Genomic DNA, 24,501 nt, shown 5'->3' with positions numbered 1-24,501 from the left:
CATTCTAACCACTCTGTTGCCCAACCAGTATCTGTTGGTCACTTCAGCCTTTTCTTTGACAGAGGTAAGTCACGTTTGAAAAACACATGATAGCATGTGTGTGTTTTAGCATTCTTAAGCAGTGTTGGAAGGGTGTCAATGCACCATGCTGCCTCTGTTTTTTTGATGCACTGTGCCATAAGGTCATTGTGGTTTAAGCAGAGTGCTGCTTGCTTGAAGCTGCAGGAACTTAGAGCTGTTGTGTGATGCAGAAGTGCTGGGTTCAGCTGCTGAGCTACTTCTAGCAAAGCAAAGGTCTGCTGAGACTTCACAGAAGTCTTGGCAGATACTGGGGACTGAGTTGGCTCCCCTGCCATTAGGATGTTGTCACCTTGTAGCTCTGAATCCACGGAGTTTAATTCCATCCTCCTCCCCTTCTTCACTTCAGCCTTCAGTACTTGGAGTCAAATACAGCCTTCCAGTTTTACTCTAGAGTTTCAGAAAAATGCTGAGTGGAGTATCATGGGTAACACATTTAAAACCTTGACCAGTGAAAGCCCTTACTCTGCACACTTGCTTTATGTATATTTTTCAAAATGCCAGTAGCTGCCAGCATGTTGTCAGTGCTGCCAATCCTGGCACTGAACAAGGAGGGGTGGCAACAATCAGCCAGCAAAGGAAAGGAGCATCTCCCTCAAGACAGAAAGAAAAAAAAAATCCCTTTTTTTGCTCATCATTCTTTTTTGCTTTTCTTCATGCTATGCCCAAGCTTTCTAATTATAGGCCACTTCTAGAAACTGTGCTGTTTGGATGATGTTTTACTCTGATTAAAACATTAATTCACATCACTTACTGAAGTATTAAGGATAGGATAATGAGTGCTTAGCTTCCTGAGTGCTTCGCTTCCTGAATACGAGCAGATGATTTTTCAACATAATTTAATTTTGCCTGAAGTATAATCTTTATAACAATGGATACCTGATCATGCATTCACTTCGCATTACCCCTGGAGACAAATTTCATGCTGACCATTCAAATGAATATTATCATGCAAGTACTAACAAGACTGACTTGGAATAAGTAAGCTCTGCGTAGGCGTGAGAACCGTAATGATTCTGATAAATTCCCACGTTACAAACCAACCTGCTTGATTTAATTCAGTACTTACTTTAATGGGAGGAAGGTGATCTGACATGAATTCTTCTTGATACTGTTTTGCCTCATGGAAACTATATAAAAGCTATTTGTGGCAATGGTAATTTATCATTATGTATTTAGATCTAGAGTCATCGTAAGAGAGGGAAGCCAGGTTTAACAACCAGGAGCATTATTTTGCCTTAATGTCATTGTGGGGGTTCTTAAAGCCTGTGAGAACTTCCAGAGTAATATGATAAATATGATATTTTGGATTAATGTGATAGATTAATGCTACCCATGTCTATATTAAGTCATGCATACCTATGTGATGGAGTACTTATGTATAGAGAGTAGTACAAAATATTTTCCATCTCTGTTGCCTCTAGTATCCTCAAGCTACGTACCTCTAACCTTGGTAGAGACAATTAAGCCCTGAGGCAAACCAAACTAGGATTATTTTATTTCAAAATACACTTCAAAAACTCATAGCTGTTCATGTAGTATCTTAATGTTTCTTTGCTCCTGTTTTTCTTTAATTTAGCTTTGTGCTTGCTGGAACTTTACAAGTGGAAAAGAGAAGAAGGGTTTTGACACAGCAGAATAACTTCCTTATATTGTGTGACTCCCTAAAAATGACATCAATAAAATTTAATCTCTGTGCTTTGAACTTATGGCATGATTGTGCTCTGCTGTATGGTGTTATTTAATTATTGTTTTCTTCTCTATTTCAGGTCAGAGAAACAAAGTAGCCAAGGAGGCAGCCAATAGATGGACTGGTGTGTATGCATTTATATTTCTTAACACAGCTTTAGGCTGTGAGCAAACTCAGTAAAAGACCAATTCATTATTAAGAATTTTAAATTTGATTAGGACTTGTTGTAGGATAGCCCTCACTTTTGAAAGCACACAGAATACATTTTGCTTATAAATTATCATGATTCAAATAAGAATACATTTTCTCAGTTTAGTAACTGAGGTACTTCACTTGGCATACTTGTCCTGCTGCTGCTATCTTGCACACAAGATAAAACATGCAATTCATTTTCTTGGTTGAGTTTTCTTACATTCTTCTGGTAGAGTGCTGCACCATTTTGAGGAAGGTTACTGTGCTAACTATAATATGGATATATAACTCAATTTTACATTGTTGTTTAGTTTTGCTATATTGCTTTATATTTCCATTTTGCAGAGCAAGCAATATCTATGTCCTTTTTAAAATAATATTTAGAACTTGGTTTGTATTTTTTTATTTAGAATTTACTGCTGATGGACTTCATACTATCATTGGTTATACCAAGTGCATCAGGGTATCATTGTCACAGTCTAGTGACTATTGTTATTTTATAACTTCATTTACACTGGGTTGTTTACTGCAAATGGGGGAATAAAGTTAGTTATTTGAAAATAACTTTTGGGAGTACTGCTGCCAGGGCTTGCTTCTGTTGATGACAGGCTGCTGTTCTCAGGTTTTTCAGACAGTTAAAGGAACTATGCCCCAGCCTGCAGAAAGTGCTTTGCTATTTAATTAGAAAATTATGTTAATATGCTGTAACATTTTTCTTCTGAAGGGACAATTTTTCAAATAAAATTTCTGATGGTTAAAGGAAAAAAATATTTCTAAGCTGTGCAGACACAGAGAATGCTTTGTGTCTTGAGGAATGCTGCAGTTTATGGGTGTTAGTAATGATGTAGTGAGTTTTCATCAATACTGCAGTAAAAAATTATGTTAAATTGAAGGGAGGGTATATGCTAAAATAATAGTAATGTGATGCTTAAACAAGTGCTGACTAAAATGAAGCATTTGAATGTTTCTTTAACTTTCAAACAATGTGCATTATCTGAACAGACATGCACAGGACTAGAAGGGACCTTATAGTTAATTTTAATGTGATTTTTGTGGTTGTAGACTGTCACTGAGTAGGTATCTAGTTAAAGAAGGACCTATAGGGACCTATGAAATGCTTGTTATGCATAGTCGTGCTTACCCCATCACTCTACAGCAGGCTTACATTGTAATTGTAGCTTTCAGCTTTCTCACAGAAGAGGAGAGAGAAAAGATAAAGGTAACCTCCAAAAGAGCAGAAATCTTTTACTTAGTGCTGAGTAAAAAGTAGATCATTAACAAAAGCCTTGTGCTTTCTGTTCTGATCTAAATATTGATGTGCCCCCACTATGTTCTTTTTTTCTAATACACAGAAATAATGCAAATAGGAAGATTTTGTGTTAGCCAAGACTAATTCATGTTTGCCTAAATATTCAAAACTTGGTTTTTTATTCTGTTTACAGATAACATCTTTTCAATAAAGTCCTGGGCCAAACGTAAATTTGGATTTGAAGAGAGCAGAATTGACAAAAGTTTTGGAATCCCAGAAGATTTAGATTATATTGATTAGTGTTCAGCAGCTGATGGCTGACACAATTGTACATAGTTTGTTAAATATGCTCAGTTGGCGTTTAAATGTGTATCTGAATCCCCTCCAAATAACTGACCACCCTTTAGTTTGCAGTTTCTGTTAAGGTTAATAAAATTCTAAAAATATTTGCTGCATTTCCTTTTTTTCCTTGTACTCAGTTTGTTACTTCTGTAAGACAGAGTAAGAATGAGCAAGTCCTGAGTTTGGTGTTGTCTTTACCTAACTGGAAGTAGGACTAAGAGGTGGAATCTCCAAGCATTTATGTTTAAACACATTGAAGGCCTTTGGAGTGGAAACAGCAGGGGTCAAAATGGAATGAAATTAATTTTTCCCTCATCTCAACAATGAAGTAGAAGGGAGACTAATCCTTTAGTAGAACATGGAGACAGTAAGGGTGTGAGTGGGAAGGCTAAGGTCTGATTTTGAATTGTTCTTTACCGTGTTGCTAGAACTGCAGGCAAGCTTAGTGGAAAAAAATTTGTTTCTTGTTGGAAAATACAAGTTCATCAGAGCTAAATCTGTTCCTGGATTTGTCACTGGCAAAGCTTCTCTGGTCAAGATAGGAGAGGGAGCAAGGAGCACCCATGCACCCATCGCACCACAGTCCAACCAAGATTTAGGATGCAGAGAAACCAAATTCAGTTTGCTGCTCAAAATTGACCATCTTTGGGTTTATGGCTGAAAACATAGCCAACCAAAACAATAACAAACTTCAGAGTGTCTCATTTTTGTTTGAAATTTCACAAGCAACTCGCTATGTATCAGCCCCTGGTTTCCAGCTCGGATCAGTCCCTGGCTACAAAAAGAGGAGTGGAGAGTAGAGCCTGGTCTGTTGCCTGCCACACCTGTGGATTGTGAGACCACGTTTCTGCTATACAGCTCCGGGATTTGTACACTTTAGCTTAAGGAGGCATGTGGGCCTGCTGCAAGGTAAAGTGTGTGTATCACTGGAAGGTGTCATACTTTTATGTCATATCTGCTGAGAGTTGTGCTTAAAAGGTGACGTTTAGCTGAAGATAGGCTCAGAAGCCTGCCACCTGTGACCTTTCCAATTAAAATGCTTTCTAGCAGCTCAGTGTGTGTTAAAATCCAAGGATTTTATGTGTGCCCCTTGGTATTGTCATCTATAAAGGCAGCAAAGTTATTGGAAAGATACCAAGTGGAAGATTTTGCTCTTCCAGAGGTAGCTTAGCCAAGTTATCTGTTGCCTAAAGGAAACGTGTGTGATGCCTGGTGCATAGTGAAATGTCACTATCCTTACAAAACTGTTGCAATGGAGATGTTCCACTTTCTGTGTTGGGAAAAATTTTGTTATTAATATATCCCATATTTAGCATAGATTAGCAAAGGCATACAGAGCATTCAGAAGACTTCATAAAAGAATCTAGAGCAATAAGCACCTGAAGAAAAGTACAGAGATCAGTACCTACAGTGCCACTGTACTGTCTACTGCTTTATATGGGTCTGAATCATGGGGCATCTACCACTACCTCCTGCAACTCCTTGAACACTTCCATCAGTGCTGCCTCTGTACAACCCTAAACATCCACTGGACTGGCTGTGTGACCAGTGTCCCTGTCCTTGAACAGGCAGGGTCACCAGTATTGAGGCCATGCTACTGAGGACACAGCTGTGCTGGGCAGGGCACGTCTCCAGGATGGAGGATCACCACCTCCCTAAGATTGTGCTCCGTGGTGAACTTGGCACCGGCTGCCACAACAGAGGAGCCCCAGAGAGGAAACACAAGGACTGTCTGAAACAATCCCCCAGCTTTGGCCATATTGACTGCCAGCAGCGCTCCACTCTGGCCTCCAGTGGGGATGCATGGAGACACCATCATTAGCACTGCTGCCTCTTTTGAGAACACAGAATCAGTCTGGAGAAGAAAAGACAGCGCAGAAAGAGCTGTGCCTTGGCCATCCCCTCACAGGAGACTCTGCTGGGCCTTTTGCAACCTCACTGCCTGTCCCACATCAGCACTCTTGCAGCAAGAGTGGTGAGACCCCTTCTGAAATCTTCGGTTGCAAAGCCAAGCCATGAGATTTAACATTTAATGTGTTCCTAAGTAAGTAGCAGCTCATTAGTTGCTACCAGGTGAAAGCTTAATGTGAGTGAGTCGTGTTTCTTGCCATCCACCAAAGTGATGGTGCCAAACCACAGCACTGATACACGCATAGCTTGGTTGGGTGTTCTTACTCTTGGATTTGAGCTGTGAAACACTAAAGAAAGCTTTTTCTGCTCTTTGGAGAATATCTCTCAAGTTCTTTTTGTTTTGGTTTGGTTTTTTTTTCCTTGTGAAATGTCTTGTTTTTTTCTGTGAATCTGTTCTGTACCAGCAGGCAGATGTCAGAAGCTCCTTGGCACATCTGCATTTGAGAGCACACATCTGCCACTGATGTGAGGTGGTACTGACTCAAGGCTTGCTCAGAACACTGAGCACGTGAGCTTGTTGATGGCTCTTGCCTCTTAGAATCACTTTCACACGGCTGAACTTTTGCTTGTCAAGGAGTCTTGGGTCATTTGTGGCCTGTAGCAGCTTGTACACCAAAACTTCCTGTGGCACCTGTTGGGATAAGGGCTTCTTACTAATTTTTGCTGCTTTGGCTACTTTACAAATTCAAGAAGGAAATGAGGATGACCAAATGTGTAATTTTAGCTGCAATATTGTGGCTTCCTGTCTGTAGGTTGAAAGCATAGTGAACTGCAATAAAAACATTAAATACGATAAAAGGCAACTGAGTAACTGTACTTGTGGTAGATGCTGCAGTCAGCTATAAACAAAACCTTTAAAATGTTGAATGCAGCTCTCATGCTTTGGGCACAAACCTTTAGTTCACATGCAAGGAATTTCTAGAATACAGTTTTCTGTAGAGTTTTAGTTGTGTTTTACAGGTACAGAACAGAACACAGACATGGAGTTGTACTCTATATTCTACTCTTCTGGTGCTGGTTAGCAAACCTGGTGGAAAAAAGTGTCCTCTGTAAGGACACAATTTTGGAACAGCCAGAACAGAAATTCCTCAGCTAAAGAGAGCCAGAGAAGAGGTGGTAAATCTTCAGAAACAGATGCTTATTTCTCTAGTGGAACTGATTTATTTTGTGCTACCTTTCTTATGATTCTGCATTTTGATTGTAGTTGACTTTCAACAGGAAAAGCAAATGCAGATCTTTTCTGAGACAAAAAGAGAGACTGTATGTCTTGGAATATTCCAAGATACTTTCAGACTGCTGCATCTGCTTACTTTCAAAAGTTTTTTTGTCTCAAAAAGGTATGCAGCAGACTGCTAAATTCTACAGTATTAAATTATTATATGGTCTGAGACGTGTTCACTTCAATTTTTAACAGGCTTTTTTTTTCTGCTGAATTAAGAATCCACTAGTAGTTAATTTTTTTCCTTCTCCTGAGATGTTTTTGGCTATTAGCCTATAACAAAATTAGTCAATCCAATCTTGTGTCCCAGCTTGTTTCTTTAGAGTTTTCCTGACATGGAATCTGATATATGTCTAAAGAATCTAACATGAAAATGGAGGGATTTAAATGCTCAGTTCTTCTGTCACTCTTGTGGTTATGTCACAGCTATATTATGTGTATCTTCCTCTTTTTTTTTTTTTTTTTTTTTTTTTTCTTCTTCTGCTCTTTACTTTTTTTGCCCATGTAAGGTAAATACTTTAAACTGTTACAGCTAAGTTGGGAGGTCAGGCCCTTACTACAATTCATGATTAAAGCAGCTACTCGTGCAAAGTGCAAAAACTGAAGGTGTTGGTTTTTTTTCAGCAGAGTCTGCAGCTCTTACAGGAGCACTGTCAGGTCCAGCTTTTCCCAAGGATGCCATGAGGAGTTCATCAGCACTGTACCAGGCTGAGGTGTTAGGCAAACCTGCTCTCTGGGACTGCTGTTAATTAGTCACTGTGAAGCAAACCTAGACACTGGATAAAACACTTGTTTGTACCTGATCTACTTAGAAACCTTCCCCATTTAAAGAAAGTTTGCTGACTGTATCTGTCCTGAAACAACATGTTCTTCAATTTTTAAGTAGCCAGCTTCATGCTCTGTGCAACAGCAAGCTTGAGCTCCAGGGCTCATTGAGTGACACATGCAGAGCATTAAAATGTTAACAGTCACAAAGGTTGAGGTTTTGCTGTAATTCAGCTGCTAAACCTTTCATTGATGTATCCTCTGAAATGTCATTACTTTTTTTGGGTTCAGTAACCTACATGTTTTAAAGGGGAAAATCCAGGCTCTGAAGCAACTGACACAGTGGTGCTGGCACCGAGTGGCAAAGCTGGAACTGAAACTTCCTGGGAGAAGGAATGGGGAAGGAAACCTCCCCTGTGATGGTGGGTAAGTTGTTTGACATCAGAGCTCCTTACAGTGTCCCTCTGTCATCCAGGCACTTGTTAGATGATCTGGCTGATGCTTATCCTCACCTTGTTTCTCATAGAGGTGAGGTTTGTAGGATTATGTTTTCTGTCATTTTTCTCCTCCTCTTCCCTCCCAGTGTTCTTAAGTTTCTCAGTGAACTTCAGCCAAATTTAATCTGAGGGGTGCAGTGCAAGCTCAAGATTTACCTGTTCTGCTTGGCTGGCTGCCTGATAAATACAGGCTTTCCCTTTATCACTTGCCAGCTTAGGGACCCAAGGAGGGGTAAAGGATGCTGGGGGTGAGAGGAGGAAGGAAGAATGTTGAAGATGGCTGTAAAAGACTTGGAAACATTTACTGCCTGTTGGTGGTGATGCAGTTTATGTGAGGGTCTGACAGCATTGCTCAGGGGCTGAGGTGTGACAGGGTGTGTATTGTTCCAGTGGGAAGGAACAGGGGTCCAGGGAATTGTGTCTTGGCATCCTGACTTTATTTCTGCTGCTCATGGAGCTGTGATCATTATTTGGGGGGGGGGGGTGTGGCACTGTAATCTTACACAAGGCCTTACTGAGCAGTTAGGTGTCTTGCCTGCTTTAGAGATGCAGCACACCTCAGAAGTGTGGCTGGCTTCTGGTGGCTTTAAGAGCTGATGCCTTGGCTGATCCTTGGTGTCACAGAGGTGGCTGAATTATTCTGTGTGCACTTAGCTGCTCTCTAGATGCAATAATTGTGCAGAGCACTGGCCTTTCTTTTCAGCTTCCTTTTCTTGTTCCTCTTGCTTTTTCTCTTCTGTCGCTGCACTGTCATTTTCCTTTCATATCTGCTTCCAGAAACTATGTAGGCTGAAGAAGCAGCCTATACAGATGGCTGTCTTACTCCAGTTCTTGCTGACATTCCTGCCAGCACAGACACTTTTCAGTGCCTAAGCATATAGGATGGCAGGTATCTAGTAATCTAAGTCATTACTTCACCTAACTTAATCAGAAAAAATTTCTTTTTGGAAAAAATAATCCTGGTGAAGTATTTATGAAAGCAGCTCTCAAGCAAAACCTTCTGGGCAATTTTCTTTTTTCAGTTGTTTGATGAAACTCAACGTATTCTGAGAAATAAAGAGTTTTTCCACATGAAAGACTTCATTTTAAAAAATAGTCCATCTTTTTGTTTCAAAAACAATTACTGGTCTATGGGCAACCAGGTCTAATGTAAATCTTGTAACCAGTCCTGGGGGTACCATTTTTCAAGTGAGGTGATGAACTTCAACTGCTGAAGCTCACAAGGAAAAACTGTCAAAAATTATGGCTCCTAGAGAAAGGCAGTGGAGGAACAAGTTGTGTTTGAAGTGAAAAAGGTCTGCATACCAAAGCTGTGTCTTACAGGGCCTGTGGCTGCCTTTTTCATGTCACCTGCCTTTAGGCTCTGCATTGGTGGCAACCTAGAGATCAGATGTTGAGATGCAAAAATGGTGGGTTTTTTCTCATTTCTGCATTCTACAGTGAGAAAATATCTCCCCCCCCCCATCTCTCCCTTACTCTTCTTGTGAATAAAAAAGGGTGGAAAGGAAAAAAGGCAGTCACATAGTGTTTCCTTGCATCAGCATCACTAGCCATGCAAAATAATGCGTCTGGCTGATCCTAGCTTTCTGGAGGATTTTTGAAGGAAAATAAAAGCCAGATTTTCATATCTTGTTTTCAGTTTCTTAGAAGGATTAATTGGCCATTGAGTCAGACTATTTTTCCCCCCTGTTATGCTGTACTTGGTCAAAGACATGCTACGAGTGGCAGAAATGCCTTTTGATTAATTTTTTGCATGGACATCAATTAATCATCATAAACTATATTCCTCTGTGGGCTTTCTTTCCTCCTAAAATATATTCTAGAGGATACGCTTTTTGCTATTTTATTAAAGTCCAGTGAATCCCTGAGATCAGTGATTAAAAAAACAGAAGTCAAGGCTCGGTAGCAGACCTGTTTGTTATTTCATTAATATTGTATCTGTTTGAGAGAGATATGTAAGAACTTACACTGAAGATAACTGATACCAGGAGCTGCAACCCACCCCTCTTGGTCCAATCTGATAAAAGGCAAGAAGCTTTTTCTTTTCCACCATGCACTGACTTTGATTAGGTATTTTTCATTAGCATCCTCAGCTATTAAAGAAAACAAAGCCTGGATCAAAATGAATATTCAAAACTGGTTATCACATCTTTGAACTTTTTTCTTTAAAAAAGAAGTCTAGGGGTCCCTTCCTTACCTTGTCTAAATTGTCAGAAGATTGTACAAAGCTGGGAAAATAATGAATGTCTGAGTAGGACATATATTTTCACTCTTTTGAGTAGGCAAGATATAAAACCTGCATATTGGGGTTGCATGTTTTCATTCTTGTTTTTTCTTCAATGCTTATGCCACTTAATGACATGGAGGGAGTTTTCTGTTAAGTGCCCTTTACTGATTGGCAAATTCAGCTGTTAACCTCATAGAAACTTGGGAAATGAAAAAGGGGAATTTAGTGTCAGACTTTTGGTTCTTTTTAAGCTTTCACCTCATCAGTCTTGAGGCAACAGTGTGGGCATTGTCTGACCTCTGTTTTGGACCAGCTTCCCAAATTAGAAAATCAGAAATGAAAAGCATTGATTCCTTACTTGCTGTGCAAATGTTTCCTCTACCAACTCCCAAACTCATCATTTAGCCTTTAGAAGGGAGGAGATACAAAGCAATAGTGACAAGTTTTCGTGAAGATTTTGCCCTTTTATGGTAACTGTTACTGGTTAGTATGTCTCCATCCTGAAGTAAGGCCAGAGGGAGGAGGGTTCACTGCTTAAAAAACACTAGCAAGATCTAAGTTTAAATCTGTGTTTGATAGCAGCTCACCTCATCAATATAACCCTTAACAAACATTTATCTTGGCAAGGGAGTGGTCAATAACTGCATTCTAATGCAAGTGCTTTCACATCACAATCAAGTAAACTATTGACAACAAAAACCCCAAGAATTCAGAGGATCGAGCTCACAGGTGTACTAAGGAGTTTCTAAAAGAAACCATTTGATCTCAAGCTATCTACTTGACAATGTAATTTTTTTTCCCAGTGTAATATATTTCAGAGGCTTTAGTTGCATTCACTAAGCCAAATCTTATGGAAAGATTCTGTCACAGCAGCAATCTGGGACACATGGCTTCAGACTTCACTAAAATGAGAGGAGTTTTGCCAAGAAGCTGGTAGAAGAACTTTCTGGGCAGAATCAGTCTACTTGAAAAAGAAACATTTCTGCTGCCTGCCCCTTTACAGACTTGCTTGGTTTCTTCTTTTGAATACTTCAACAAGCATCCAGATCTGATTGAGTTAATTTCCTTTCTCATCCACTCCTGTGCCCACATCCTGCAAAAGCCTGGGGTTTGCCTCTCGTCTTTGGTCCACCTGACAGGTGTCACCTTATCTTGCATTGTAGCCACTGGCGGCTGCCCCTGGGAGTTTGGGCTGTGAGGTTCTCCTTCCAGTACTGCAGGAGATGAACAGAGATGCTGCTCCTCTGTTATTTGTGTGCAGAGGACTGTCTCTGGAAAACTGGTAAGTTCTTGATAGCTTTGCATGAAAAAAAATTTTGTGACAGTGCTGCTAGAACTTTATTCCCTTTTAATTTCAAGCTCATGTTCATGTAACTTTTTCTTTGAAGTCTGGAGCAGATAATACCCATGTCCAGGCTACTGTCCCTCAGCCTTCAAAGTTCTAGGAGAAGCAATAAAAATAGAAAATAAATAAAAAACAAAGCAAAGACTGTAAGGAAGGGAAGGAAAAAACATGACTCTGAAGTCAACATTTAAACGTTAAATATGCAATAGAGACCCTATGTCTTTTCTTATCTCTACCTCATGCTTGAATCCCAGATCGATGTAAATCAGGCTTCTGTTCTTCACAGAGATTGAGTATTATCACTTGCAGTGTCAGGAGGCTACAGTGAAAATGGAAAACCAGGGAGCAATGTATCCTAGTAGCTTTTATTAGCTTGCATTTCCATTTAATTGTATAGAAAACTTTATGTGCCAGTGATTTCACACTTGCAATGACCACTCTTATGGTGGCTTTTTATCCCCACCTGCAGAGAGGTGAGATCTTGGGAATAGCTCTGGCTGTGCAAGGTAGTATCTCCTCTTCCTTCATTAGGGCCTGAGTTACCCTGGCAGAAATGTACCCTTCAAAGAGCAGACTCAGGAGGAAATGGGACCTTCCAAGAGGTCACAGCTCTTCCTGATTTTTCAGAGTTCAAAGGGCTGGGATCATGGGAACTCCGTGCTCAGCATAATGGGGTGACCTGATTCTGCTTTGGCAGAATGGGCACTCTGAGGCCTTGTCCTTCTTTCAGTGTATGTTAGATTTTACAAGTAACATTAGCTGCTTTTTTTTCAGTGGCTTCCCCACAGCTGGTGAGGAAGATATTTGCAAAGAAAGGTGTGCAATGAGCACCATGGTAGCCCTTGGGGTAGCAGGAGATTCTGGGCTTCCTTTGTCCATGTGGCAGCTACAGGAAGAAGCAAAATATTTGAGCAGAAAGGCACCACAGTGAGCAAGGGTGCTACACTCCTCACTTTGGTCAGTCACATGTGTCTTTGCATTTGACAACTGTGAATTTTTCAGTCTACCAGAGGAAAAAAAAAACACCTTCACAGGAAAACTAAATGACAAAAGAAAATGGCAGGCTTAATTGAATGAACTCGAGGAGAGGTGCTCACCAGCCTCTGGCTTTCACTCACAGAGATGTGGTCAAATGAATATGTGACAGCTCCATTTAGCATTGCCATTCCACAAGACTTTAAAACTCACTATTTTAGTTCTTTGGACCACCTGACCATGTTATTAGTCCAGTTAGGGGAATGGGATGCTGGAGGTTCACCGTCCTTTAAAATACACTCTGTACCATAAATGCTTTCTTGTTATTCTCAAAATTGGTTTCCATGGTAATTCTGCCACTTTTTCTTGATGAAAAGGAGGAAAATAATTGCCTTTTTAGGAATCCTCTGCTCAGCTTAGTAAAACTCCCCTTTTACTTGAACCCTAACTACCTCTAGGGAATCAGGGTTCATTTGTCCATTCCACTCCACCAAGTGTGCCCTGGGTTTTACCTCCCTGATTTCCTTCTCCCACCCCTTTCTGCCTTCTGAGCTGAAATTGGTACTTTTTGCTTTGGGTATAAAAACCAGGGAGGTTTGTGCTGCAGAATTCCTTGCAGCATGGTTTCCATCTTACATTTTGCCCAGAGCTTCTAGAACAGCACCTGATTTTTCTCAGAACAGAATGGAGCACTCCCTGCAGCGGGGTTGGGAGGCTGCGTAATGCCAGGTGACTCAGGGCACAGAGCCCCCTGGCCTTTCCCTTCTTGCTGATGTCCTCTTACCTCTCAGCCCCAGGAGGTGTTTTGGCTGAAGCACTTGATACCAAGGGTGTATTCTGCAGAGTTTCTCTTGAGGAAAATTTGTGATAGCTCAGAGATTAGTCATGCAATGAGTCTCTGAACAAACCTCGAACGCTGTGTGTTTTGGAATGTATTCCTGCAGAAACAGCTGTCGTGTTGAAGTGAGACATGAGATGAAGCTTCAGCCCACTGAGGAGAAAAGTAGCTCTCTGAAGCATCAGAAAGCTTGCAGACCAAAGAGGTTTTGTTATAAAATGTGCTTCTGTCAAATATGACTTGAAGTGTGGTTGTATCACAGCCCAGCCTCTGGAAGGGACCAACCTGGTGGTGGCTTTTCATGAGCATCATAAACAGTATTGCTAAGTTTCTTCTTTAAAGGATTTTTTTTTCTTTAGTTTGAAGGTAAAATGGAGGTGTAAGATTTTACTCCACAGTGCAATTCTCCAACAGAAGCTTTCCTGGAGTGCTTTAGCACAATGCAGTCTCCTTTCCTCCCAGCCTCTCAGTGGGTTATTCTTTTTTCCAACCAACACCTTGACATCCCCAGTGGTTTGGAGAACAGCTCTGCTGAATGCCATGCAGGGCACTTGTGATTCTGTGTCTCTTCAGATCTTCAGATCTTTTCTGGAGACCAAATTCTACTGAAATCACTGGGATCTACTGGGTCTGTCTTGGGTCTCAAGTAAATAAAGAAGATTTTTGTGGTTTTGGGTTTTTTGTTTGTTTGGTTTTTTGTTTTTAACCTGAGCTTTCTGTTGTATAAAGATAGCAGGATTGTAAATCCTCCTTTACAGCAAGAGCAATTGAGTCTGGTTCTGGATGCAGTAGGAATATGCCATCTAAATGAAAGCCATTTGGCTTATTGTTTTCAGAGCCAACATACCAAATATACAGAATAGCTGAAATCTTAGTGAAGCAGATTAATTTTTTTTTTCCCCAATAACTATGCTGGAATGAATTGACAGAAATCTTGTATCCTTTTTCAGCTTGAGAATCATTCTCAATGGCCTTCAGTGCTTTTGAAGGATAGATGCACTATGTTCAATTGCTTGAAACAGAAAGTGAAAAAAACAAGTTTCAAGTTTAGTTCATTATGTTTTTCCCCCTTGTGTTCTTCTTTGCAATGGGAGGGTTTCCCAGGAGAACTGGAGGTGAGTTTCTGGTGTTTTTCCTTGAGGAAGTTGCATCAAGCATCCTCTGTTGCCTTTTCACATTCTGGTCATGCTAGATAGAAAGAAAAGACTTTTAAAGAGTTTTTTTCCCAAATGGATGGAATTGCAATGCTAAGATTTTTATAAAGCAAAGAAAGGTAACATAGCTGACATGCTGAAGATTCATGAGGTGGCACAGAACTTAGATGTGCCCCTTTGTAGGCTAAGAGTTACAGTGTGTCTGTGCAAACTCTTACCTCAAGCTGCTGGGACTGTGAATCGCGTGGAATAAGTGCTCTGAGTATTTTTATTGCTGGTTACTTGCACAAAAATTTGACATTTTGGAAATATCAGCCTGTCCTTGTTATCGTATGCCATATTAGAATATAAACAAAATTTTAGAATGTTTTCTATGATTATTGTCGTTTCACTGTGATTTATTTTCTGTTGGTAAAGTGATTACTTAGTGAATGAATTTAATTGGTTTTTCATCACTTATAATTGTATGGACACAGACAAATCAAAGTAGTGAGGCACCAGTTTGTAAGTCTGGATAGAGGGGTGATTTACTTTTTTATAGGCTCAATTAAGAGAAAATAAAATTATTATGTCACCAGACAATATAATTCCTTTGAATCCTATTTAAGCTTGAGTGGTAACATGTTTTTATATCCATTTGATTTACTATGCCTCTCTACCTAGTCCTCTAGTTCATGCTCTTCACACATGGCAATTACCAAATCCCAAATGTATATTCAGGCTGAAACTTTCACCCTTTTTGCTGTAGGAAAACCAGTTACATCCCTCCTTTTTGTGTCTTGGGGAATCATGCTAGTGATTAAGTGGTCTCTTGAGATTCCTATACTAACAGTTTCTAGCACATCTGTAAAAGAATATTATCAGCATCAGCGTTGTGCAGTGATTCAAAGTGTTTACCCTAACTGACAAAAAAGTCAGTAAGTGTTGGAGTTTTTTTATTATTATACCCATGAATGCACACATGTGCAAGACAATAAGCCTGTGTCTGGGTATGAAGAGCTTGGAGACTGAGAACAAGATCACCACGTGGGGACAGGTTTGCAGATCCTTGAGCTGAGAGTGTGGGGCTGATGAACCCCCCCATCTATATCACAGAGAGCAGGAGAGGGAGACATGGGCAGATTTTGGCTTTGTGGGCTTCTCCTCAGGTCAGGGATTGGGCTGTGGACAGCTGAAGGGGTGGTTCAGGCTGCTGGAACAGCACTGGGCAGTGCTTGTGGGAGTCAAACTTACCCCACAGGATTTTATCCTGTTTTTTCCCTTCTAGGACTTAGATGAAACCCCTAAACTTGCAGTGGTGGGCAAGGAAAAGGTACATTGATACCACTGTCCCACAGACCTCAGCACACAGCTCTAACGACCCCACACCATCTATCTGCTTGGTTTTTTCCTTTGGACTTGCTACCCAATTATAATAACTGAATGGATCTCAAAATTGGAACAAAGCTGAGAGTGCTGGGAGAGGGGTGGGTTCCAAGCATCCCCCATCAAGCTCAGCAGTGGGTGCTCATGATGGCCATGGCTGTGCTGGGTGACTCCCAGGCAGCCTGTGGGCAGAGCAGGGCACGGGGATGGGAAGGGGGCAGAGAAGGGCAGGGGCATGGGAAAGGTGCCCACCAGCAGGGTCTCCAGGACCACTGGGACCTGCGAGGGGACCACATGCCCTGCATCTGCGGGGCAGGGATGGGGGCAGCTGCAGGAGGCTGTGGCATCAGCAGGCAGCCCCCTCTGTACCTGTCTGTCACCTGTCTGACTCCTCAAAAAGCTGATACACTCAAAAATAATTGAGCTGGGGGATTGCAATGTCGAGTTCCTTAGTTAAAGATGAAGCAGGGCGCTTGTGACTTGCAGGGACTATATCCCCACCCAGGGTTAAACTCTGGGTATGTGTTGTTGCCTGCCTTTTTACATTTTGGAATAAACTACTAGTTTGTTAACTGTACCTAGCAAGTAGGAGACAAACAGTGGCATTAAACCTGACTCTGGCAAGGAGGAAAATCGAATGGAAAATATGCATTTTTAATATGCCACTGGGTAAGCATATAAGAGCAGAACAACATTCGTTGTAACCTGATATCCCTCAGGAATGAGGGAAAAGCTGACTGCTTGCTCCACTGAGCCAAAAAATAAGAAAACATGTAAGTGCAAGTGTGTAGTCAGCAGTATGAAGAATAATGCTTCAGAAAACTGAGAGCAAAGCTGGAGCATTGAATGTGAAAAGGCAAACTGTTTAACATAGCAATGCAACCTATTATTTGCAACTTATATGTGCACTGGTCTTCAATATCTTTAAGAAAGTCCCAATCCTTCTGCCACCAGATGGTTGTTCTGGCAGGTTCTAAGGAAATTTTGCACGTTAGCCATCTTCTGATTTCTTGCTGGAAACTGAAGATATTTTGGACATAAATATGTAATTCATTATAATAACAAAAATGGATTTCCTGGCAGGGACAAATTGTTTTCAGCACCGATTTGTTTAACATTTTATCAAGTCCTTTAGAGCAACACTACAGTTACATTTCATTGGAGCATGACCTGCTATATCTGGTAGGTTTGGAAAAGCAGCCTTGCCTTTAGAAACACAGCAGAGGACATTTTTTGGCATGTCAGGTAGAGAATTAGGTGCCCAGCTCTCACAGATGATAGGATTTGCACGATTCCTCATCCAGGCTGTGCTGGAGCTGTACTGCTTTCCACCCAGCTGTGAGTGTTGTACCCCTGGGAACAGCTGGTTCCATGGCCCTTGAGGTGTCAGTATGGTGGACAAAGCCAGGTATATCCCTGGGGAAAGGGCAGAGGGCCCTGCACATCAAAAACATCCTCTTCTAAGGAACTGGAAGTACCTGCAATCATTTGGAAGAGAGCTGTACAAGTGCCAGTGTCCTTTCCAGAAGACAATGACAGCATTGCAGTTGCAGGAAATTGCAGATGTTCTGTGAAAAGAAATGAACAAGCCTAAACTTGCTTTCTGGGCACTACAAATCTATTCGAAATTTCCAAATTATTTGATTTTTCTGCCATGCTTTTCTGGCTGGCATTTGAAAGGGGATTAGCAAGTCACATCTAGACTGATCCCTGGCTAGAGGTACAAGAGAAAAAAGCTGCTTTTTCGGGTGACTCAGGCCTCCCTGCCCCTTGCTGTGCTTTAGGGTTTGGCACACAAGGGTTTTGGCACACAAGGGTTTCTGCAGAGACTCCTCCAGAAATGAAACTGATCCCAGTGGAGGAGGTGATGTGACTGCTGAGCTGGGGCAAGGTGTCACCTCCCCACCTTCACCTGGCTGAGTGGTCTGCATGGTCCTACTCAGTTGTAGGTCATCAGTGGGGGCTTTGTGTATATTTTGTGCCCTTTGAGGAATGCTTGTTTGTAGCTGGGCACCCGTACCTCCCACCCCTGGAATAATAAGTGTCCCATATTCTCACCTGAAATTTGATTATGGTGCTAGAATTAAGGACCTAGACAAGACTTCAGTACCATTTATCTGCAGGGCTGTCATGAGATATTCAACTCTTGCCCAGAATTTTACTGCTCCTATGCAACATAGATATCTGGAAAGGACTGTTGCTGATGTTGTGGGTTGAAATCCTTTCCGTTTCCATGTCAGATGAGTTGTTCTCCTCTATCTTGGCCCCACTGCTTCTGGCACAGCCTGGGTGTGAGGCAGTGCCTCTCCTCATCCCCCGTTGAAACCAGCCCTGACAAGAGTAAAATCAAGTGCCAATGCTTTGGGGTGGTCAGGACAACTCTGTAGTTATGGCACTCATTGCCATGGTCTGGTAACCACAGTGGTAGTGGATTAAGGGTTGGTCTTAATCTCAGAGGTCCTCTCCCACCTGGCTGTTTCTGTGATTCTGTTATAGTGGTCCCTGTCCCCAGGGACAGATTTATTTTCTAACTGGCAGTACACTGGCTTTTGTTTTCTCTAAAGGATTAGCCCCTCACTTAAGAGCAAGGTGCTGGGGAAGAGCAGTTTGGTGAGAAACTTGTGTCTGCAGCTGTGCTAGTAGTCTGGGAAGAGATGAGAGGAGCAGCCTGGGGATGCCCAGAGGTGATGCCTCCTGTTGCAGAAGTTGCACAGCAGGCAGCAAGCCCTGCCCCACCTTGTTCTCTGAGGGGGTAAAAAAAAAAAAATAAACATGGAATGATTTGGGTTTTAAGAGACCTTAAAGATCACTTAGTTCCACCCCCCCTGCATGGGCAGGGACACATTTCACTAGACCAGGTTGCTCAAAGCCTCATCCAACTTGGCCTGGAACACTTCTATGGAAGGGACATCCCCAGCTCCTCTGGGCACCCAGGTCCAGTGTCTCACCACCCTCACAGGGAAGAATTTCTTTGGCCTTAATGCTGCAGAATGAAAAATCCCTGGTACTTCACAAACTGTGCTTATTACATTGTTTTTCTACTTTACCTAAATTTCCCCCTTGGTTTCAGATGGAAGTGAAACTCTTACTTGCTCTCAGACCCCAGGGGGAGATAATTTTGCACAGCAACATCTTTTTCTCAAACAGGTTATTCGATCAACTGCAACTCGTAGGTTTCCAGTTGCTCCCCTAACTGCCCTCTGGCCTATACCATAAAAGAAACAAACACATTCAACTACTTTTTCATATAGGAGAACATCTGTGACCCATTAGTGCCAGATTCTGAGCTGCAAAGAGAGCTTTGGAACCAGGCCTGAAGCACAGCTCAGGCAAATTGGTCATTCTCTGCTTTGGGAGTTTGATATTGTTGTTCTCTAACATATTATCAGCATGCTTGTTGTGGTTTTTTTGCTTTGTTTTGGTTTGGTTTTGTAGTAGCACTTCAGGACTTCAAAAAAGAGCTACAGCAGTTTTATTTACTGTGTTTAAGCAAACTTTTAACAGCAGTGTTTTCAATTTAGATGTATTTTGAAATTTCTTATTTTGGAGCTGTTTTTTCAATGTCATCAGTGCATCCTCCCTAAATTGCATCCACACAGACGTGCAACTTCATCCTTGACAGAGAAACTTTTTTCTGACAAACTGTAGTACTAAATTGATTCTGGATTTACACATCTACCAGGCTTTAGCCCTTTGAGCTAATATTTCCCATGTAGGTTATCTGCTTCCAACTGGTTTATTTTACTGATTTTTAGTTGCAGTGAAAAACAGCTCTGCTGAACTGCGGGTAAGTAAAACTACATTTTACCCCTGTTAAAACCTTCTGCAGCTATTGAAGGTGAAAATCAAACCACATGGTAGCACTACTGTAGCTCATTCTGTCTCCTTTTCTGCTTCATCAAGCTTTGCTTGTAGCTCTGCCCTGATGAAATACCGTGGTCTGACAAAAGAGATGCAGCCCATGAGATACAACGTGGCCCTCCAAGCACTGCCTTGGCTTTGGGGAGTGCCCAGATTCTGCTCACAGCATTTGTTGCCCTGCTGAATCCTGCTTTACTGTTTTATTTCTAAACCCACTGATGCCTTTTCAGAAGGTTGCTATTTATTACTCCCATTTGCTGTGGACCATCCTTTCAATCCGGGTAAGGGCATCACATAGCTATCTGGGTCTATAAGGTGTTATCTTATATGGATCATTCTTATCTTCGTACAGGCTTCCCTCTCTTCATCCTTCTGGCTGGTGGCTGAGGAGGCTGAGAGGCTGCTGCCTGTGGCTGAGTACTGGGGCTTTCACTGGGAAAGTCCTACTAGGTGGGAGTGGGAACTTCATGCCACTGCAGCGTGGGGATGTGGATGACCTTCAGAGCCTGAATGAGGTGGCATGGGTTGGGTTCATGCTTATTTTTTGTTTTCCTCTGGCCTTGAGGTGTTCTTGGTGCAGTTTATCACCCTGGTTACACAGATAACCTGCCCTTGCCTTGTCCCTCTCTACTGACAGGCGGGGTTCTACACTATAAAAAGAATGTCTTTCAGAAAAGCACAGCTTTACTGATGCCTGCTTTGTGGCTATTTCCCTCAGCTCACAGGCAGCATAATTCTGAGTTAAATACTGCCTTTTGTTCTGTCCAGGGCTGTGCAAACCACTCACACCAGCGTGGTGCTGTGGGACGGAGGAACCCCAGAAGGCAGGCATCGCCTCGTGGCAGGGCTGCTGCATCACTGCTTGTATTTGTTGCGTGCACTCCGGGGCTCATTTTCTTTTATTCATAACAGCTTAAAAATGCACATTGCAATGCCTTAGAAATCATTCCAGAATGAGAGAATAAATATGCATGGGTACAAATCTCAAGGGCAGGAAAAAAAAAAAAAAGGTTGCTTTTCTCCTCTTCAGTACAGACATGACCCTCAGTGACAGAAACTCAACGTGTGCCCCAGATCTCCTGCTCGCCCCCTCTTTAATGCCAAGGTACCACAGGGCTCTCAGAGCAGCAGCGTGTCATGTTTTCTACATGATGCCATCACTTCAAACCCTGCAGTGAACTCATGGGTTTAGGGAGTCCAGCGTCATTGTCTCTGAAGCTTTCAAAGCTTCGCTTTAGTTTTAAATGCCTCTTTAAGCACAGACAATGCTCCAGCAGGCTTGCTGAAACTAAATGAAGCTTATAAAGCTTTGAACGCTATTGTAACATGGTGGGTCCCGCAGGAGACTGCAAAATCCTGCTGTGTGCAAGGATCCACCACGCTTTCAAGTGGATGCACTGAATGTGCTGAAAAATGTAGGCAGAGCAGGGCAAGGAGAGGACAGAGCATGTCAGCATATTTTTTGAATTACCTAGCATTTGATTGATACTCCAACAGTATTGTTGCTTTCTAAAATAAAAATAATTTACTACCCTTTCTTCTTTTTCTTTAATAGAGAAATTCGTGACATATATATACATACATATATATATATATATGCTGTTTTCTTATCTGAGGTTCCAAAACCAGGGGCCCTCTTTGAATAGCTCTCCTAAGCATTAAAAATGTTGTTTGTTTTTTTTTTTCTCAGCCTTATGTAAGTTGCCCCATTACAATGACCTAAGATTGTCCTACATTCATCAACTCTTCTATGTAATCATATAGATGCCGGCTTTACCGTCCCAATTTTTTCCAATGAAAAATGGGCAAGGAAGGGGAGAAACATAAAAAGTAGGCCAGGTAAGCACTCTATTTTTTTTCTGACTGTGTTTAATCACAGCCTAGAAAGTCAAAGAGAGCTGGCAAAAATTCTGCTTAGAAACAAGAGCACAATGTTTGTCACCCCTGGTAATGAGTACGGTGTCATTAACAGCGGATTGGGGCAGTGCCTTGCTGCCCATTCGCTTTCCCATCTGGCTGCTGACCCAGATCAGGTGCCTAAGATGAGAGCTATTTCTTCCCAGCGAGCCCCAACAGTGACAACCAGTCATTCATTACAAAAATTCTGCCAGCGTGAGGTTTTTAGAAACAATTTGGACTTCTTTAACTATTCTGCCAAGGCAGGCTTTGTCCCAGGCACTCTTATCAGGCTGAATTAGTCTTGAAAAACAATTAAGCTCAGCCCAGCGAGAGCTGTGCTCACCAGCTTCACTAAAAATCTTTGCTGGGGATGTGAGGTGGAGATGGTGAGTTGCAGGACAGTAATTGTCATCAGTGAAGGAAAACCTTGTTCCCTTCTTGGTTTATTACTCTAATGATGTGAAGGCACCTCGAAGGAAGCTGCATCCCAGCTCGCTGGAGTTGGACAAACACTGAGGTGGCAGGAGAGGCTCTGGTCCCAGGGAGCTGGCTGGCTAAGCAAGCTAGCTGGGCAAACACCAGGGAGAAAAGGGAGGGCTGCTTATCTTCAGTTGTCACACCGGGAACCCAGCACAGAAATTTATGGCTGTGTCCTCCCAGGTCCTCTTGTTCTGAGGTTTTTGTTTTACTTTTTTTTCCTCCCTGTGCACTCACCCGCGAGCTGGTCTTTGGGGAGCACCTTCAGCAGAGGTTGGTGGGACTGAGGCTTCAGTGATTTGTCAGAGATGGGTGTCTGGGGGGATGCTGCCACTTTTTGATGCAGACTGAGCTAGCTGAGTTAGGAGATGACCCAAGGGAGGTGTTATCCCTCCTCAGTCTCTATGATTTGTAGCCTTATCAGACGGGACTTGGCCATTGCTGCACTTGCTGATAGGGCTGGCCTGGGACGTGTGGGGTGGGTGTGGGGACGTTCAGCTGTGGGATGATAAAGTAGAGCCTGGTGAGGGAGGAAGGTGGCCAGGGAGGGTGAGAAGAGGCCTTGCTGGAGACCCCAGAAAGGGCGTATTTCAGCCCACAACACACAGGACTTTATCACTGCTGATTTCACAGCTGGGGGTGGCAAGGAGAAGATAGTACTCCAGAACCAGCTGATTATTGCTTTAAGTGCTTTTTTTTAGTAAATATATCAACTTTGGTCCATATCATCTTTCAAACGGTACCTAATAAAAACCCTTAAGAGGTTATAAGGTTAAAAAAGGTTATATATATAAATAAGTATACTTATTTTGAGCATTAACTGCATATGGAGCAATCCATAACTGCAAATAAAAAGATAGCATACTTTGACTAGAAAGGCTTCTGCTGGTGCTCAATTCCCCCTAGAAATTAATTTTGTCTAGTACTTCTGTCAAGTGTTATGTCTTTCTCGAAAGCAAGTAGCTACTTCCATGCTGAAAGTAGTGGGGATTTGAAATAGCATTTAGGGCTGGATTAATTGCTGTGTGTTTTGTGATTTGTAGAAATTGACAGCAGTATCTCCAGACTGCTGTAGGTAAAGCTCATCTCCTTTTCCTTGTAGGAAAGGAGAAACAGCAAAAATAAATATTTCAGCAGCACATCCTATGACCAAAAACCAAGTAAAAAATCTTAAAGTATGAGAATGCAAGGATTTGTTTCACATGGATAGTAAGTATGCTGATAACCTCAGGAAAATCTTCCCTAGCTGGGAAACAGTATTGTCAGTAGGTCTGCATGCTTTGGAAGAGCACCAAGACATTTTCAGGTAGCTGGGAGAGCTGCATAGGCCAGTCCATCCCCTCCTGGTGTGTCACCCCACAAGTTCCTTATCCAAATGTTTTGATTTCCAGGTTCAGCAGGGTGAAGAGACTGGATGTGGCACTCAGTGCCATGGTCTGGTAACCACTCAGTGCCATGGTCTGGTAGTGGATTAAGGGCTGGACTTGACGATCTCAGAGGTCCTTTCCAACCCGGATGATTCTGTGATTCTGGGTGATTCTGTGAAATCTACTGGCTCCAGGAAAGGACAAGCAGGGACATGCTGGAAGCCTTTTTGCCCTCCCTTCTGTATCCTGTGCACTGAAATCCTTCTCACCAGCGGGTCTGCGGTGAGGGTAGAGGAGTGAGGCTGCTCTAAATAAAGCCAAGTGGCATCAGTGAGAAGGTGGTGAATGTAGGTTGGATGCAGTCAGAAAGCTGACAGTGTCAGTGAATACATAACTGGGCAGTGAGGGTTAGGGATGCCCTAAAGGTGATGTGAGAACGGGGTGCATGTCACCACCCCAGTTGCTGCAGGCAGTGGGCAAGGAGGAACAGCACAACACCCACACACTGCAGGGGGAGGCAAATGTGTGGCCCAGTACCCACCAAGCATGGCCAAGAGAAGATGTGGTGGCTGAAACTGGTGGGGCAGTGGGTGCTGCAGGACACAGGTGTTCTGAATCCCCCCCTGTGCAACTGAGGCCAATATAGGTAGATATCTGAGCCTGGAGGAACCCAAGTATCCATTCTTTTATGACTGCAGAAGTCACTTACAGCCTTATCTGGGAGGCAAAGCATCCTCTTCCTGCTCTGCCCACCCAGCACTGTCCCTGCCCTATCTTCTGCTGCATGCTCTGTAGTGAGTGGCAGCTCTCCAGGCTGTCCAGGAGCTGGCCTAGGAGCATGTTCATGTATTTGTTTAGCAGCAGGTACATTTCATTTCATCTCTCACATGAAGAACAGTCTCAGTCACATCTTGCTGGAGAAAGGATGCACAGAAGAACAAGAGTGGGAACATAATTAGGTTGCCTGTTCCCATCTGATGCCTGTTATGCAATGCATTATCTTCCCATCTGATAGCAACATCTGCATTGTGTCCCTGATCTCCTCCCAGT

The 24,501-nt window shown here is 42.4% G+C and overlaps 1 protein-coding gene across 1 annotated transcript in view; it reads left to right on the top strand.

Moving 5' to 3' along the window:
- Window positions 1-3,657, top strand: part of MND1 (meiotic nuclear divisions 1) — a 42,440-nt gene extending 38,783 nt beyond the window's left edge. Inside the window, exons 7-8 of the mRNA XM_008493792.2 lie at window positions 1,848-1,892; window positions 3,403-3,657. Coding sequence (XP_008492014.2) covers window positions 1,848-1,892; window positions 3,403-3,509 — 152 coding nt within the window. The 3' untranslated portion in view covers window positions 3,510-3,657. The remainder of the gene's footprint in view (window positions 1-1,847; window positions 1,893-3,402) is intronic.
- The last annotated feature ends 20,844 nt before the right edge of the window (window positions 3,658-24,501 follow it).

The sequence above is a fragment of the Calypte anna genome, chromosome 4A, assembly GCF_003957555.1.
Source record: "Calypte anna isolate BGI_N300 chromosome 4A, bCalAnn1_v1.p, whole genome shotgun sequence".
Taxonomy (NCBI): Eukaryota; Metazoa; Chordata; class Aves; order Apodiformes; family Trochilidae; genus Calypte; species Calypte anna.
This window is presented reverse-complemented; position numbering and strand designations above follow the sequence as displayed.